A 19,404-nucleotide genomic window follows, 5' to 3' on the forward strand; every position below is an offset into this window, starting at 1 on the left:
GAAATACTCCTTTTTATTAAAAAGAAGGAAAAGACTCTGGCTACTATGATTTATCTAATTATGGAATCTGCATCAAAACTGCATCATGCAGGACTATTACAAAGATTTAAAGGCAACTTATAATAAACAACATTTCTGCACGACTGCTTACATGATATTTCAACACTAAATGTAAATAATCATAAAACCTTTCAAAAAGAATTAAATCAGAGGATACTGGCTAACATTTCTATACTTGAAAGTCAGTATAAGACAATTTAAGTAGCAACAAACAATACGAGTATATGCATATATAGTAACAGTAACTTCCTTGAAGATTTCAATGTCCATAATTCAAACTGTTTTCCCTTCTCTCACTCGAGATATCGAACTAGATGAGAAGTCGAATTATTTGCTGTTATTAATAGTCTAACAAACACTGTTCATCCGCCAATTTTCCAACATCCCAATACACTATATCCGCACTCTTCTTCCTATACATTAATGACTTTTTCTCTCTCTCATCTCAAATCCTACCCATACTTTGGCTGATGACAATATATTCCATCCCTCTTTTACATTCAAGAAACTTTATAGTGATCAAAAGTTCATGCTTCAGATCTTTCATAATCAACATCTTAAATACTGATCTCTTCACCAATCTCAAGTGGGGTGAAGATAATGAATTTCACTGCTATCAAAACAATCATTTTTATTTCTGAGAAGAAACATCTTACTTCCTTCCCCGTACTTTTGATGAGATCACTAATCAAGATCAATTTCCTCTTATTTGATTGATATTCACATCCAATATATTGAAGAATCAATTCTTTTTCTCGTTTAATTTCCAAAAATTTCAGACAGCATATTTAAAACAAAATGGTTTTGTTAAAATTATCTACAACGATTTTATGAGAATTATATTTTGATTATAGATTTTGAAAAAATAAATTATAATAAATGACATTTTCCCTAATTGACTTCCTTTATCGATTCCAAAAAAGCGAATGGGAAAAGATAAAAAATATCTATAGAAATGTTTCTTGGGAACAATTGTCGCATAAATTACAAGGGAATCCATATTTTTGGCTTAAACGCCATTCACGCATCACCAATGAAAGTGGAGACAAGTAAGATTTTGTGATAGCAGGCGCAATGGGTCTCATGATATAACCGTAAACAACATAAAAGGGAACGTAAAGGAAGAAGTAATCATCCCAATCGAGATATTGGACTCAGATATAGTTTACAATATTTTTCTGTCAAACAGAGAGAGAGAGAGAAGGAAAGAAGGTGATCAAAGTTTAGTGGTGGTAGATCCAATAATTCTCGAGATAAACCTACAGGAGGAGGAGATGAACGATCTATACCACATTCAAAATTTTGGATCTTATAGCGATTTCATACAATATACTTAGCTCAGCGTATAACATTTCTTAAGGTATGTGCCAGAAGCTGTAATAAATTACCCTTAGAGACAAACATTAACCATAGTGAAATGCGTCTATCATAACGAAATTTGAGTGGCACTGTGTCAATTTTAAAGGTTTTAAGATAATCAGGTCAAACAGTTAGAACTCTCATAATTCAACGGCCTCGACAATGCCTTTAGTTGGAAAGAGCTGGGTTCGAATATTGTCCAGGAGGCGAAGAAATTTTATCAGGGATTTCAGCTGAAAGTGATTAGCACCGTATCATACGGAAGTGACAGGCTTTTCCTCCCGGAAACTCCGGTGTTTCATCCAGCAACTAGGAAACCGGCATGGAAACATGCAATTTTGATAAAAAAAATACACTAGGCATAAGAAAGCCAAGGATACCTAGCAGGTCACCTTAAGGGATAGTGACCACCACGGACTACTGTTAATTATTAGGCCAAACACATGACATGAGAGTTACTATAATTACCTAATGGGAGATCATTGGAGAAGTATAGCACACATCTATTCCCTGATCAAATTTGATAGTTGGGGATGCAACACTTAAATTCAGCATAAGCGTGCGATCCATTGACCGTCTCGTCCGTTCGAGACGGGGTGATTCCCCTAATTATCGGTTTAAGGCAATTAATGTAGCCGGCTTGCCACTCTGCTACATTCCGTAAGAGCTAGTATTCTACGGACATAAAATACTCGCCCTTACATTCCGTAAGGGTGAGTATTTTATGTCCATAGATATATATATATATATATACATAAGACCAGCTAACTTACTAAGTGAAAAGCTCTGATAAGGTTCTTCGCGTCATAGCCGGAAATCTGAACTACGAAGGTCACACACACACACACACACACACACACACACACACACACACACACACACACACACACACACACACACACACACACACACACACACACACACACAATCGGACTCGTATGAAATGTACTGAGTGCATTAGACCATGTCTCATATCGTTTAAAGGGGAGAAATCCGATTCTGGTGGGTATGTACAAAACGTAGAACCTGGATTAGTTTGTTTAAGTCACCAAAGGATATCAGAGAAACTGAAGTTATGACTGAGAAACGAAACTGGATCAAGGAACGGTAAAAAAAAACTATATATATATAAAAACTATATATAACTATAAAAACTATATTTAATTTTACGTAGTTGTAAGTTGTAAGACAGAACGTATATACTCCAACTGTAGTTTTTATCATAAAAAGTGGGTTCTGGGAATTGTGAATTTATTTCTGGGAAATAAATATTTCTCCCTACCTCTTTCGTCCCATTTCTGTTAAAATACGCTATTACGTTAATTGGCCTGTTAAAATCTGGATAACGTGATATTTAATAAACCTAATTTATGCTTATTTATCTATCAATGCGTATGTTTTCTTGTTTGATCCATCTTGCATCTATGTTTTTAGTGTAATAAAACTCCTAAAAATTCTTCCGCCTCCGTGTGAAACTGCGAACTGCGTAACTCACCTGTGTATGTGTGTGAGATTCATGAAGTCTACAGAATTCGAAAACAGGTCTTTCCAGCCAAATGATGTCATCATTATCAGCCGATGAAAAAAATCGTCGATAGATGAATTAAAGTCGGTTTAAACAAGTTTCATTATTATCTTCTAAAAGAAACTTTCAACTATTTAAATGCACTTAAACAGTCCTGATTTTTTTTTTTTTTGCTGTTTAAGGATTTAAATAGTTTTCTGCTCTCTTTTTAGAACAGCGTAATAAAGCGAGTTTTCATGCTGTGAAATAGCAAACTCAGTAATTATGAAACTGAAAATGAAACCATAAGAGTGAGTCAGTATTTAGGAGAATGGCTACATTATTTCCATTGATATTCTTGTTCACCGTGTAGTATATTTTGGCTTCATTCCCAGCTGCTGACTGTATGGTTAAATCAGTCAGTTACAGATCATTCTATTTTTATATACACCATACTCTCGTTTCCTTTAACCTTCGTCTAGCCAGCTACATGCCTTTAACTAGGTAATGGACTCTTTCAGACTGTATTTATTTTGATGTCAAGCGAGGCTCTACAGTTAAAGGCAACAATTTCAGTTTATCTGTGCCAGTCATTAATCTGTGCTATGTAAATAGAAAGCTGAAGGACAAAATCATTCTTGTTTTTTTTTTTTAAATCTAAGATTCTCCATATATCTTGCATATGAAATTATGATCTTTCAGGAAGTACAATCCTTATTACAGAATTATTTTAGGACTTAGCAAGTGGTACTCCAAAAAGTTTTGAATACGTTTTTTGGTAGAAATACCATCATGGTGTGTTGTATCATGACAGGGTAGATTTATTTTTGAAGATGCTGAAACAAAAGTATATTTCAAAATGCTTTTTTATTTATTTTTATCTGAGGTCACACATTCGATATCTAGCACAATTTTCGTGAACTGGAATGCTAATTTGAATAACTTAGTTATAATATAAATCCGTGAATATTTTTTAAAAAAATTTCTCGAAGGGAGTACACAGTGCTCTTTTAGCTTTAACTTTTGAAATCAGTGGACAGTTGATTAGCCTTCATTGATAGTTAAGCTTATGATATTGATGCTGTAAGACTCGAGCAAAAATATGCAAGTCATATGTTGCCACAAGGCTACACGGACAAATTTTACCAATCAGTTATGAATTTATAAAACAGGCTGTAATAAATAATACAGTACTAATGCATATATGCTGATCTATTAATTTTTTTTCCAAATGTTCCTGAAAAAAAAACAAAAAAGGAATGAGATATTAAAGCCGAAAATGTTTCCAATACATAAAAAATTATACGTTCTTTTTCCATAGCTTGCTAAACCTCTCAGGTTCTTTGCTGCAAGTACGAATTTCTTCCATTTCTTTCTGTCTTGAGCACTTTCAGTGCACTCCAGTTCAGGATTCCCATCTCAGCTAAGTCTTTTGGATGTTCCCCTCTCTCTCTCTCAGTCCTGCGCAGTCTTCTCTAGGTCGCTTTCCATCAAGCCTCATCTTGAATGCATGCATTCAAGCCTCATCTTGAATGCATGTTTAGTCAATTTCTCGTCATCCATTCTTTCCACATTTCCAAGCCACCTCAATCTGCAAGCTCTGATTTTATTGGTTAGAAGTGGGGATTCCATAGAGTTCATGTAGTTGTTGATTATGTCTTTTTCACCATTTACTTGATGTGTTCTTACAGGTCTAAACTTTTCTGAAGACTTTATTTCAAAGATCTGCAACATTTGTATCTCAGTCTATTATGCTCCAGGTTTCTGTTCCATATAGAACAATAGGTCAAATGATTGTTGTGTATATTTCTGTTTTAACTTTGCTTGGCGGTAAATGATGTATTAATGATAAGGGAGTAGCATTTTTAAATTTCAGGTTATCAATAGCAAATTTGTCATTTTACCCCTTAATTGTGGTTTCTACATAATTTCAGCATTCAATTTTATCCTGCTTGATTTATAATCCTAGTTTTTCAGCAGACGTTTGGAATTTTCTGAATGTCATTTTAATGTCATCAGCATTTTCTCCAGCTAGGCATATATCATCTGCATATTCTAATAATACTGTTCTGCTTGTGTTATCTTTTACAGTTTCTCGAATGCATTTTTCAAAAGATAAGTTAAATACGATGGACGGAAGGACATCTTCTCCTTGCTTCAATACTGTCTTAATAACAAAAGGTTCAGATCTAATTCCGTTAGCCAATACCATGCTTCGGCTGACCATAGTGCAAATTTTGATTAGACGTATTATCTTCTGAGGTATCCCCAGTTCATCTACTAATCCCCAAAGTCCTACTCTATGAATGCTGTCATATGCTTTTCTAAAGTCTATAAATAAAATATGGATCTTCCTAATATCTCTCCTTTATTTTCTAGTGTCTGTCGTAATGTAAAAGTCTAGTCTATGGTAGACCTATTTCTTGAGCTGTTTTATACTTTCTTCTACTTCGGGTAGTAAAACTTTAAATATTTGGTGCGACAGGTATGATAAGTATTCTGTTCAAGCAGATTCGTCACAGTTTAGGAGTTTATTAATGTGCTCTGTCCATTTGTTTGCTATTTCATCTCTAGTAGCTAATGCTTGTCCATTACTATTGTTGTTTACATATGCGGACCTGTTTTTCTTGTTTCAAATTTCATAAAAAATTCTAGGGCTATTTAATATAAAATATTTCTTGATTTCTTCAACTGTTTCATGTCAATTTATTTTCTGTTGTCTGATTATTTTATTATCTTTCCTGCTGCTCTCATTGTATATCTCTGAACAGCATAAATATCAAATCGGTTATTAAGTCTCTTCCTTCTATCTTGTTTCTTTTTCTTGAGCGCCAGTTCACATTCTTCACTAAACCACTTTACGCTGTTACCTTGAATTCAATTGAGGTTTATGCTATCCTTGATATGATACACATGTGTTTAATGTTTTGATTCTCTTTGAGCTTCAGCCTCTTATTTTTTCAATTTTTTTTGCGTCATCTACCTGGAATGCGGAGAATTGACCGAGGTTCCTGATCCAGTGACTAGCTCTATCGTTCCAATGGCGATCGACCATACTGATATTGAGCTAACGAGGATGGACTGACAATTTGGTTGAGAACCAAACACACTCTGTATTGGCTTACATCGCACAGACACACACGCATACACACATAAACATGATAGTTCAACATAATTGTATATTTTCTATATACAAGGATCCCTCTGTTTTCATCAGGGAGCAGAGAAAACAATGAAAGGTCAGGTACGCTACTGGACCCTCAAACTGAACAGAATTATAGCACCACCATAGACATAATTCGTATTATTCAGACTAAGATTAAAAGGTAAGATCCTAAATAATAGAAATAAAATATTATTTAGGCATTAGAGATCATAGAAAAAAAAGCTGCCGTAGCAGAATTAAACACTACACATGTAAACACACTTCTTGAATCGTACTTGATTCGATTTTATGCAGATTCATATGAGAAAATTGCGAAATGAGAAAGGGAGAACGAAAATGAATTGGTTCTTATGCTTCCACAGAAAGTGTTAATAGGGAAGAAGTAATAAAATTTGGATTACTAGAGGACAGCAGCCTGCATAAAGAAGGAAATCTGGTTCTTGTTGAAGATCTAAACAGCAGAACAGGAAATGTGTCGCAGACATTCTGAAATGGTTTCGGAAAATATAGAAATAACAGCAAAGTTCATATAAATGGTAAGTATCCGCCGAATTTCTGTTCAGAAGATGGATTATCATCACTAACACCAATTCGAACTTAATTCATAAGGAGAGAACACACAAGAAATAAGAAGTGTTAATTATTATGTTATGTTGAAAGTGTTGTCGTCAGACTTTTTCAAGTTACAAGATTATAGAGGGGATTAAACATTGGAAAAAGTGATCACCATCGTTTTGAGCAAAAACATAGGTATTCATCTGAAAAGTTGCTCGAATTGGATTCATTTTAAATGTATATAGAAAGTTTTAAAATGAATCCAATTCGAGCAACTTTTCAGATGAACTGAGAAGCATGCAAATTGCTGTTGAAGAAAAGTGATGAGGTTTGTAAACTAGAAAACCGTTCTGTGTAGTAGGAGTAGTAGTAGTACTAAGCAGCAAAATTATAAGAAATACTGACTGATCGAATCAAATTAATCAAATCGATGTTGACTAATTCCATTGATACTGGAAAAGAAGAAGCCGTATCGAAATTTCGTTGCAAGTCACTATGTGTCCTTAGAGAATGTGGAAAACATATCGAGTGCTAAGTTATGTGTAAAAGTTGCTAAAAGAAGTCACGGAAATGCTTCCGGAAGTGGTAAATATTATGAAGTAATGAAACGTTTTTGTAGATTGAAGAAAAATCTTAGAAATAGGAGAAAGATTACTGAGAACAGTAAAGAAATCAGATATAATAAAAGCAAGATAAGGGTACAGATAGCGATGAATACATCTTAGACATAATCAGATGATGTTAAAGATACCAAGCAATTTTATATTATAAGCTAGGTTTTAATCCTTTTTTCCCAAGTAAGCAAACAGACAAGTAAGTTAAGTTTGCGCCTGAACGTAGTTCAAGTCTGAGGCAACTCGTGGTAAAGGTGGAGTAAGATCCGATCACTTTCCTTTCCACACTCACCATTACCACGAGTTGCCTCAGACTTGAACTATATTCAGGCGCAAACTCGACTTACTTGTCTGTTTGCTTACTTGCAAAAAAAAGGATTAAAACCTAGCTTATAATATAAAATTGCTTGGCTTGGTATCTTTAACATAGTATATACTCAAGGTAGAAAAACGTTCATAATCAGATGATGTTATACCTCTAACCAAATCCATTACTAGTCCTTCTGAACTTTTTAACTAAATTGAATAACTGTCATAACTAACTAGATATAACAAATTAAAGATTCCAAGAAATTATATTCTTGGTTTAATCCTTTATCTAAGTGTGAGCAAACAAACTTTGCACCTGAAATAATTTCAAGACTGGGCAACTCGTATATATAGAAGATAATGACTTCACATCACTTGCCTTAGTATCCCATAATGCAAAGCACATCTCCTTACGGACATGTATAATGCTATGTGCATTATGGGAAGGGTCACTGTCCAGACCGGTTTCGACCTTTATTGAGGTCTCATCAGTGGGAGCCAGATCCAGAAGTAATACCAAGGTTGAAGTAATGCAGAAGTCAACCAAATGGGAAAACTTTCAATATCTATCTCTTATTCAAAGTATTTTAGTAATAAGGTGTGGCATCTTTTGGCTACTTGTATATGGAAATATGACTTCTGCATTACTTCAACCTTGGTATCACCTCTAGGTCTGACTCCCACTGATGAGACCTCAAAAAAAAAGGTCGAAACCCAGTCTGGGTAAGTGACCCTTCCCATAATGCACAGCATTATACATGTCCGTAAGGATATGTGTTTGCAGTATGGGATACTAAGGCAAGTGATGTGATGTCATTATCTTCTATATATACGAGTTTCCCAGTCTTGAAAATTCTTCAGGTGGAAACTTTGTTTGCTTACACTTGGATAAAGGATTAAACCAAAAATATAATTTCTCGGCATCCTTAATTTATAGTATAACCAAGTGGAAAAACTTCCAATAACTAGATATAAAAACCAACAATAAATAAATAAATGATTCTGTAATAGGAATTACAATTAATGAATAGGACAAATTTAATATGTAAACTAATAATGGACTAATCAAAGCTGGTATATTATAGTGGGAGTGAATAAATTTATATACAATAAGAGAGAAACAGCTCAAGACTCAAGAAAGCAACAAAACAAAACTGCACAAGACATTCTCAACTAATTTTCAATTTATGGATCTGAGAGTTGGCTTAACAACAACTAATCAAAGACGAGAGACCATAGATATGAGAGTTATGAGAAAAATTAGGGGAGTGAATATATGACATTGATAACAGGATAGTTTTAAAATGAAAATATTGCAAAATCAACATGTAAGATGTGACACTATTAGATACCTGATAAAATGAATTAATTAGAATTTAATTTGATATACAGTATATACTGTATATCACACGAAACGAGAAGCTGCTCCCTTTCATCACACTTTTCCTTGCAGGTGTTCAGAATCTTACTCTCCAAAAAAATTCACTGGTGGTAACCACTTCTAAGAATTTCATCCATATTTACGTTCCACTACGTTTCCTAAAACTGGTTGCACAGACTGGCAGACGGCCAAACTACGAACTCGTTTATTTTAAAAATAGGAATTTGGGCTGTTTTTATTACTTTTTTAAAAAATTAACTTCATAAAAATATTCGAACTTTCACAAAACGGAATCCTTGTTAATAGCGATAAATCGTCTCTAAGTACTATTTATTTACAAGTGAAGGTAATGACCTAAGTTAAAAAAAAAACTACGTCCAGCCCCTTTTCAGTTAGCAGAATGACTAATGAAATGTTGCGAGCTCGCAAAATTAGATTAGCAGACGACATTCTTTGCCGTATTGCAAGTACACTGTTCCAAATCGACTAGTCGTTTAGTTAGAGTGAAAGATCCTTTATTTTTCAATTTATTATTTTTTTTATTTTGAACAAAAGCAGTCTATAATTAATCAGAGTTGTTCTGATTCTAATTAATTTCAATTTGGCTGATTAATAGAAAGATTAATTAGGAAATACAAGCAATTAAGGTGATTATATTAAGATCGGTTGGTTTGTTTTCAAGTAAAATGAATTCCACTCTTAGTGAGATTCATATCCATATTTTTGCGCTGTTGTTTTGGAATTAAGTTAGAAGCAACTAAGGCATTAAGGGGCTTGTATATTTTGAAGAATGAAGAACCTGAGCTTTGGAGGAGAAATGCCCTGCCACCTCTATAAAAAACTAGCTTAACTCTCATTCTAAAAATTCTTCTCATCCAAGATGGAATTAGAACCTAAGTATTTAATATCTAAAAACATAGTTGTTGGGCGTTATTTCGTTACTGATGTGCTATGAAGCTATGTTTTGCAGAACAAGCAAAGATATTACAAAATACAAAAAGCTCACTAAATCAGCTCTTATAGCGAACAAAGTTGTTCCGTATCTCTTTATGTAATACAGATGGGATGCAAAAAAAAGTTTGGTGAGGTTAAGTTGCCAGGGTTTCTTCTCTTTGTAAGTTTCTCAGACATATTTAGAAATTTCGATACAATGAGAAATGCGTGAAACTAGGGATGGGATTTATCGTCCAGTGGAAGAGCGAAATCATTATTCAGATTCAGAAGAGTATATGAAATAACAGATCGGATGTTCACCCATTCGATCTGTTCTTATTTTCTTTCATTTCTTACAACTTCTTAACAGAATAGCAATTTTTCTCCCTTGTATCATGTAACGTTATTTCTTATACATAAAATAAGACAAATTAAAAAAAAATTGAATAAGATATATAATTGTGCTAATAATAATCAGCGGTACTATGCCCTTAAGGTCCACAGCGTTCCCAGATTGACTTTCATAACCGTAAATTTTAGGATAAGATTGTCTTATGCCTAAAATATATTTTGTTGTATAAACATTACTTGTGTTCTGGTCAGTTTTTATGTTTGTGGAATGAAAATTCCCAGTTTTCGGCAGGAAAACCCTACCCCCACCGTATCACTACCACCACGAACCATGGGCTCACTGCCTGTTGGTGTCTGATGCCTCCTTCACTCTTCTTCCACCTTTTTTTTTTGTCCAGTGGACATTGTAAAAACATTCCACACCAGTCCTTTATGTCGTCTATACATTCTCAGTATGGCCTACCTCTTCTGTTTACACCATCCATAATAACAAACACGAATATCATTATCTTCCGGTCCTCACTCATTCTGCAGATGTGTTCAAATAATTACAGCTTACCCCACCGTATGAGACCCGCTAATTCAGCCTCCTGAAAAGTGCTGATAATGGTGCTCAGGATCCTAGATACTATTCGAACTAAAGATAGTATTCAGTCTTTCCAACTAAACAGTTTCGTCGAAACCGACTAAGTTACGAAAGCTCTAGAGGTGTGGTACTATTATAATTTAAGGGAATTAAATCATAAGCGAAAATAATTTCCACATTGTATGTTAGCAAATTTTTAGCAATAAATATAGTGAGATGGGAAATTCATCCTCAGAAGAGCAAATCTAGCAGTGACCATATATTCTTCGTAGGCCTCTTGTATAGTTTTCTATTCTTATATCTCCATTTATATGACACAATATTCAATATTGCAAATGGTACCTAGACACTGGATCGCGTCATAAAAAGTGAGGAGGAGAGAAGAGGTTGTGGAAAAGACCTCGCCTCATTGATAAAATTGTTATAATACTACTGTTGCTGCATTATTTTTTTTCTGTTTTTTTCGTAGGAATCGGTTCGCTGGGGGCCGGAACAAGTGGGATACTCGAAATGGACTGTTAAAGCATTCTTCTTATGCTGAAGAGTAAAGTAATTAATCAAATACCAGATACCTATCAGATCAGATCATCATGTATCTAAACCCTGGTCAGATCAGATCATAATACACCCAAAGGATATACTCGATTATGGATCATATGATTGTGTGAATAAAATCGCCCGGTTACAGAAGCCACAATTGCATTATATACAGTTCATTGTTGAGAAAATAGGAGCAGTTCGTGCAATAGCGTCAGAAAGACGCTTCATAAGATGGATTGTCATTTCAAGTCTCTCACTTTCAAACAACTGTTACTGCAAAGAACGAAAGTAATGTTCATTGTAATATCACAGCAATGTAATGAGAGCGCCGTTACATACGGTAGCCATTTTAGTTAATGTATAACACTATACAATACTATAATTACGCATAATGTATTCATTTGATGGTTATAAAGAGTTATAGGGTACACTATGGTATCCACAGGAAGCTTTGCTGGAGATAGGACACTATGAAGTGAAATTATGTCACGTAATTTAGCCTAGGTCCGTTAGTTATTGCGTGGAACCCCGAACGCCAGATAAATCATTGCATTCCACACTGCTTTATCTACACTAATCGACTAATTTGCCAAAAAGGGCTCTGCGACGTTCGTCGTAGAGTCTAGTCCTAGACGATTTGAGCCCTTTCAAGGAAACGCAGCACAAGATTCCAAGCAATATGTTTTCAATTTCACCACAATCTAGCCAAATACGAAACAGATGTTGTCCAGTATTATGGATTTTTGCAATAGTTATGTCTTGTGATAGCCAGAAAGGCTATTATTTTTTTCTTAAAGATTAAATTCTTATTATCAGATCACGGTGTCTCTTTATTGTTGCATTTCATGCTGCAAAACTTAAAAATTTAATAATGTTGTGACTTTATTATACTTCATTGTAACTGCTAAAATATTGAGAAAATATAAGTGGTCATAACAAGCCAGTTTCACGTATAAATCAAAGAATTTATCCCTAAACAAGGATGAATGATTACCGTGCAAAAAAGGCTGTCAGCCTAATCTAGAAATAAGATATTTACCATGAATTAAACAAATGCTAACTCTATGTGGGCAGAGCACCTGTGGTTGGCCTTGTACATAAGCAGTAAGTAATCTGTGTAGGTGCATCCTTCTTTACCAGATAAACACAAGGCGATAATTTAACAGAATATATTATAGTGGTGAAGGATATTCTTTCAGTTCAAAACGTGTTAACAAGAATTATAAAAATCTGCCATAATATTAAGGTAAGATAGTTGAGTCAGTTAGATTTTATTTGAATAAATGAAAAATAAATTAACCAAGCTTTTAAAGGCTAAAAATTTCAAAGATATTTGTAACTGGATATTTCCTTATGATATTTATTTATACGGAAATAATACTCTTTATAAAATCATAGCCAGTCACTTGGTTTATGATTTTCGTTTCTTTTTGAATATATATATATATATATATATATATATATTAATAATAATATATATGAAGTGATTTCTTATGCATTTGGGAAAAGTAGAAAAACTCGAAGAACATTTTTATGCAAGTTTTCCCAATTCCAAAGTAAAAAAAAAAAACATAAACGTTTTGGAAAAATAATATTTCCTCAATTTTGAGCATCATTACTATATTCCGATTAATGCAATAAAATTCTTGTTTTGAAGACATAATGTATATATTTCAAATTGCAATGAATCGAAAATTATTCTGCAGCATGCAATCTGCAGTGTAACACGCTGAAGAAGAAACATCAATATGTACTCGTATGCAATGCTCCTAAAGAAGCCGTCTAGTAATGATATAATAATAAGCATAATATTTTGAGTGCAATAGATTTATTTCCATATTACCAGTGAACTCTTGCGTGTCGTGTGCGTGTGCGAGAGAGAGAGAGAGAAAGTTCACGAAACGCAAATATGTCGATCGCTAGTAAAATTAGTCTTTTTTTTTTTCTATTTCGTTATCTAGTGGCACCATCTTTTGGTGATCGTAAACATCATTTCTTTTAAAAGAGTGGTGAAATTCAGCAATATATTAAGTTAGGAAGAATGCATCAAAAATATAGCTATGCATTAATTAATAATAGTTGAATACAAAGACAAGCAAACACTTTACTAGCTTTTCAATTGGAAATATGGAGTAACTGTTAAACGAAGCAAGCGTTTATTATATTTATGAAGGAGACGCAGTAAGGACAGAAACATTTACGACTCTAATTTATGATTTTAATAAAAATAAATTATGATTTATTTATATTACAATTTATAACAGTTGTAAATGAAGCTAAATAGCCGTATTAACTTTTGATATACATGAAATGTACTCAGTATTCGCGTGGTAGCCTTTCCCCCCCCCCCCCTACTTAAAATTAGATTACTCTTACACCTTCCAATCTTCGAAGAAAATTATTTTGGCTACCTACTGATGCCATCTAGAGATCATCGTTCTGTGTGCATGTCGATGGTACTCCTATCCGTAATGATAATTAGTGATGCTTTATACGCCATCCTCTAAACAGGGGAGGGGAAAGATATTGCTAGCATATGCATCTAATTTTGGTATATATACAGCTAATATTGTAATTTACGCATTTAGAAGATATTATACTATAAAGTTGTTTTATTTATTTATTTATGTGTTTTTGTTGTTGTCCAATGTTGAGCATGGGGTCCTTTAAAGAGCTGGAACAAAAATTATACAGACATCACCGATTAATAGGAGTGCCATTATCAGAGGCTCCTATTAACCTTCAGTCAGTCAGTCAGTGCCATTAAGAAACAGTTAGAGCAAAATTTGAAATCTGAAATGTGGTAGCAGTAAAATTAAGGTGTGGGGATGCACCTCCTGGTTTGGACTATATTCCAATGTTGAAATATCCCCCCTCCCCCCAAAAAAAGTGAACACACCGAACGTTTCCTAAGAACATTGTGAAGAAATAAGCCAAAATATGTGTCCGTTTGACAGTTTAGTAGAAAGTTTATTTACAATTGAGGTGAATTAAAACAAAGGATTTGTGAAGTACTTACACGTCCTTATTGTTTTTGCAACACATAATATTAATCCCAGAATTAAAAAAAAGCGTGTAAGTTAATTAGATACTAATTAATCAATCATACAATAAAATATATCATATTTATTCCATTATATAATAAAAATCGAATCCGGATTTTGGATTTTATTGGGTGTATTTCGCAAATTGTGTAAGCAACTATCATTTTTGTTGTTCTGTTCAGTCCCTAAGTTATTTTGGAACTCATGCTGCATGGGTGTTATTAAATTTATGTTTGAAATATTTACAAAAATCTGTCGAGTCATTTCAATGTTGGTTTCAGTCGAACCATGTAAAGAGGCCCAAAACTTATCGAAATTAAATATTTTAATAATTCCGCTCGTCCTGATGGAATTTGATAAAATTTGAAATTTAAGACAAACACGAGGACATGTACATGTGAATCAGTTTTGGCTTAAATCGAACCATTTTGTTGGGTAAATTTGGAGAGACATTCGAACTGGTATTAACGATAATTATGAAATGGAATTTAATGAAAAATAAATAAGCTAAACAAAACTATGTGTACAGTACATATGTCAAAAAAACAAATCTTCGGTTAGGTTTTGAAACTATTGCAAATGCACCTCTCTGTGATTGCCAGCAATCAAAAAAGGTGCATGATTGTGATTGACACACACACACGTACGCCCACGGAGTGCATTAAAGTGTTACTATTTTTCTAATTCAAAAGATTTTTTTTCGGGATCTCCTATGCTCTACGCAGAAAGTTTAAAAGTAAAAAGCGCGCATTTACCATGTGAGAGATGAATTTCATCACCCGGTGAAACCATCTTCCAGCTTATTGGAGGCCTGAAATGGCTTGAACAAGTTTTCTATGTTTGGCTTCTAGAGCAGGGTTTCCAGACTATGTAAAATAAATAAAAATACAAATGACTAAAATAGGAACCAAAATCACCTTATTCCACCTTCGTGGAATTTTTTGTGGTTTGAAATCACAAAAAAATTGAGGCTAGAAAGGGCTCTAAAACCGAAACGAATGCGATTATTGCACTGACCGTAATTTGAAAATGACAGTCTTTTCTACAATAATGCATCAAATAATTTCATAAAATATTCCAAAATATGCAGTCCCATAATATTTGCACTGTGTTATTTTACATGTTACATGTTTTGCACTGTTATTTTACATAGTGCAATAATTTTTTTCTTTTCTACAATAATGTGTATCAAATAATTTCATAAAATGCCAAAAAATGTGCAATAATTTTTCCCAAAATGTGAAACCAAATTTGTACTTGATTTTTGCGACAAATTTTAAAGATCCTTATCAAGCACCTTCGAAGCGTCTTAGCCAAGGTTATTTATTGTGAATACGAACTTCATTTGAAGTTCGTATTCACAACACTCTTGACTTTCATTTATTATTATAGAAAATAATACTTTCATTGGATGAAATTACGATAGCTTTATTTCCTAATTCTGTATGAAATAAGCCTTTGTAAATCACACGTCAAGTCATTATTTTCTGCCATCACTAACGTTTCTGTTCGCTCATGTTCTCGAAGAAGATATCAGCCACAAGAAAGGTGCATTTATTTACTTGTAGTAAACGTTTTTAAAAGTTATTCATCACAATAAAAAGATTAATAATAAAATAATTCCTTCATTTATAGTTTATTAAAATGAAATTATCTGGATCAGTGAAAAATCCCTTGGCGGTTAGATTTGAGAATCCTGTTCCATTCTTTTCACACTACTTCAGACATCCAATAAGTAAAAGTAATACTGGTACTACTTCGAGAGTACTACTAGTGCATTTAGTAATTTTCAAATTACTAAAGGATATTCGCAATATCCATGCTGCAACGGGATTCATCCACTGTTTGTATGTTGGAAAGCAGAGAATTTAGCACACGGTTAACCGGGCTTTGCTACAGTTAACGTACGATTGGATTTTAATCCCCCCAAAATACAATCAAAAACAGATGAATAAAATCCCTATTACTAGTTCTAGGATAACATGCAACAGATCTTGCCACTAGAAAGTTGCATGTAGAAGCATTAATAAACTGCATACCATAAAGCTGTTTGATATAATAGGTTATACAGAACTCTTAAACTATTCATTTGAAACGATAAAGCGAAATTTATTTGAAGTTATTAATTATAGTCAAAACTCGAATTTCGACAATAGATTTTTATAGTAACCTCCTAAACCAATTATAACCACAGTCGTCGACCACTTTCGAAAATGACATACGAAGTATCAAAATACACATACCTGCCACCGCTGAATTAAAAACTTTTATTTAATACCGTGGTTTCCATATAGGCATGTGAATGCCAGTAGGATCATCTTCAATTCCCTGCGCATAGTTCGGTGAGATATGGGTCGGAACAGCCTCCATTAAATGCTTCGGTCAATTGCTGCACATAAAAAGTTTTGTTTGACCATACAAACCTTCTCAGACGACGAACTCTTTCCTAATAGACTGTCTTAGGACCACAGTACGCCTCTTAGACAAGCAATGTGGGCTATTTTTTCACTGATTAAACACCAGAGATATCTCACCTTTTCCGAAATTTCCCACAATAAGTTCTGGATCGAAACTCCGAAAGATCCTTTGATTTTTCCCAATTTGATCAACACCGTTGGCAATTACTGACCAGCGGCATTCTAAGATAGTTGCTTAAAACACGCGGTGACGCACATGACCAAGCATTTTGCATATACGCTGCGTACGTAACGTTTACGAACAATGCTTCTAATTCAGTGGCCAGTATGTACAACAGATATGTATCAACTTACTGACTCAACTCCCTCTCAAAAACAATACTTGAAAGAACACTGTTTTTTATTTTTTCATTTCATCAGTCTTACTTACTTTCCTTCCCCTCCATTTCATTCATCTACTTCCATTTCTTAAGAAGGAAGTAGTGAAAATCTGGCTTTACAGCATTGTATGCGTTTTGTTTCTCAGTCCAAAAAATTCTCAGTCCTTTCAGGTTAATAGAGTACTTTTAAGTTTGACAGTCATTTGTTTGCAAGATGCTGCATGTAGAATAACATATTTATATGCAATTTAGAACCTGTTTCCTTTTTAAAAAAATGAAAAATGAGACACTCTTTGGAATACAACGATTTATGAACTTCTCTATTTATTATTTGATTCAAATTCATTGCTTACAAATGCCACATATATTCAAACCACCATAACCATCTCTCTCTCTCTCTCTCTGTAAACAAGAATTTGTGTGTGTGTGTGTGTGTATAATATTATATCCTATCCTTCTCATCCATCTAGGACGGGTTGAGTCTACTCCTAATGAGGGATTACTGGCGTATTAATGCAGCCGGTTAGCCACTCCTCTGCTGCATCCCCTCATGACTCATCCTATTCATGACTGTATCCGTGTGTGTTCACGGGGCCGGTTTGCCTGCTTGCGGGATGAAAGTCCCCAGATAAATAGGGTGGGAGGGACCCTGCGGTCCACGACCAAGCCCGGCTAACTTGGCTATGACTGAGGAAGATCCTTAAGCACCTCACGTCGTCGACAGGAATCGAACCTACGACATCCTTCCCCATATGGTTGCGAAGCGCAGAGCCATTAGGCTAACCGCGCGGACTCAATATTATATATATTATATAATATATTATATATATTATTATTATCATCTGAGACATAGAGAGTGTCAAGGACTCATTGAGGGAAGCCATACTCACACCAGTTATTATACCTTCTCTTACATGCATTCACCACTTCAATAGCCAAACTGATCCACTCAGTCATAGCCACGCGAGAGAAAAATCTAGCTCTTATCAATTTCTTAACAGCACACAAACTTAACTTCAACGGATGCCCCGTGTTCTTCCCCCCCCCTTCCATATAACGTTTCATCAAAATATCGATTGATGAAACCAAATTTCATCAATCGATATTTTCTAATACCCTTTCAGAAATTTATAAGACCTCTATCATATCCTCTATCATATCTTTCTTCTATTTATCAGTGTCTGCAGCCTACATACTTCCAATTTGTCCTCATAATCTACATTCCATAAACCCGATATCAGCTTTGTTACACCTCTCTTCACCGTTTCCATAGCTTCGTTATTCTCCTCCAAACCCCGGTGATTAAATCCGGTGCAGTGTAAAGAGGCAAAGTGACTTCCTTTTCCTTACATGCCAAGGTTAGTTTCAACATCACAGTTATTCTCCGAGTTGTATTTGCAATATTTACTCTATGACTTTTGAACTTCAAATTCCTAACCACCATCTATAGCCTCATCAGGTTCTTGTAGCATAACTCTGCTAATATAATATGCTGCTGGAAATCTCATGACACCAAAATGCCTAATTTTACACTTACTAATATTGAACTGATAACCATTATTATTTGCCAAAATTTTCAGCCTATTCTAACCATTCTGTAAGTGCTGGATAGCAGTAGCAATCCTGAATTTCCTGATTAACTTTGAATCATCAGGAAACAATTGAACAGCTCTAGTTAGATACTTCCTAATGTCGATAGTGTATGGATTGAACAACAATGGCCAAAAGATTGAACTCTGAGATATATCACTAGTCACCTTAAATCTGGGAGATTCACATCTACTGTATACCATTTTTGATATCCGTCTGTCAACCATCCACTTATCAGGCAAGAGTTTATATTCCAAACCCGTGTTCTCCAGTATATAACAGCTTTTCTTGTGGTACCTTGGAAAAAACCAACAGCAGCATAGTGTATCCATTCCCTTTATTCAACTCAAGCGTAACATATTTTATAAAAAAACACATGTAAATTGTTAATTTTACTTGTTTTTTTTTACCTGATATTTTTCGAAGTTTGTAAACATATTTAGTCCTGCTAAATTCTTAAAATTTCCAAAAAGTATTAGTAATTTTTACAAAAATAAGAAAATTCAAATAATTATATATAAAAAAGTGGAAAGTATCCTCGCTGTAAAATTGCAGCCATATTGAAATCGTTAATCAGCAACCACAATACCAGCTAGTCGCGTGCTAACATACGAA

At 34.2% G+C, this 19,404-nt stretch overlaps 2 protein-coding genes across 3 annotated transcripts in view; both read left to right on the top strand.

The window, feature by feature from the left end:
• LOC150096209 (prickle planar cell polarity protein 3-like) overlaps window positions 1–11,744 on the top strand; it is a 156,457-nt gene extending 144,713 nt beyond the window's left edge. The window contains exon 6 of one of the 2 annotated variants that reach the window (XM_090409509.1): window positions 11,288–11,741. In XM_090409509.1, coding sequence (XP_090265635.1) covers window positions 11,288–11,359 — 72 coding nt within the window. In that variant the 3' untranslated portion in view covers window positions 11,360–11,741. Of the gene's footprint in view, window positions 1–11,287 lie in introns of both variants that reach the window. The other variant, XM_090409510.1, reaches the window with a different exon arrangement.
• Window positions 1–19,404, top strand: part of LOC150096210 (four and a half LIM domains protein 2-like) — a 64,560-nt gene that overhangs the window by 4,386 nt on the left and 40,770 nt on the right. The window lies entirely within an intron of this gene.

This window comes from Typopeltis vanoorti, chromosome 19 (assembly GCF_054136105.1).
Source record: "Typopeltis vanoorti isolate ZY-2024b chromosome 19, IOZ_Tvanoo_1.0, whole genome shotgun sequence".
Lineage (NCBI taxonomy): Eukaryota > Metazoa > Arthropoda > Arachnida > Uropygi > Thelyphonidae > Typopeltis > Typopeltis vanoorti.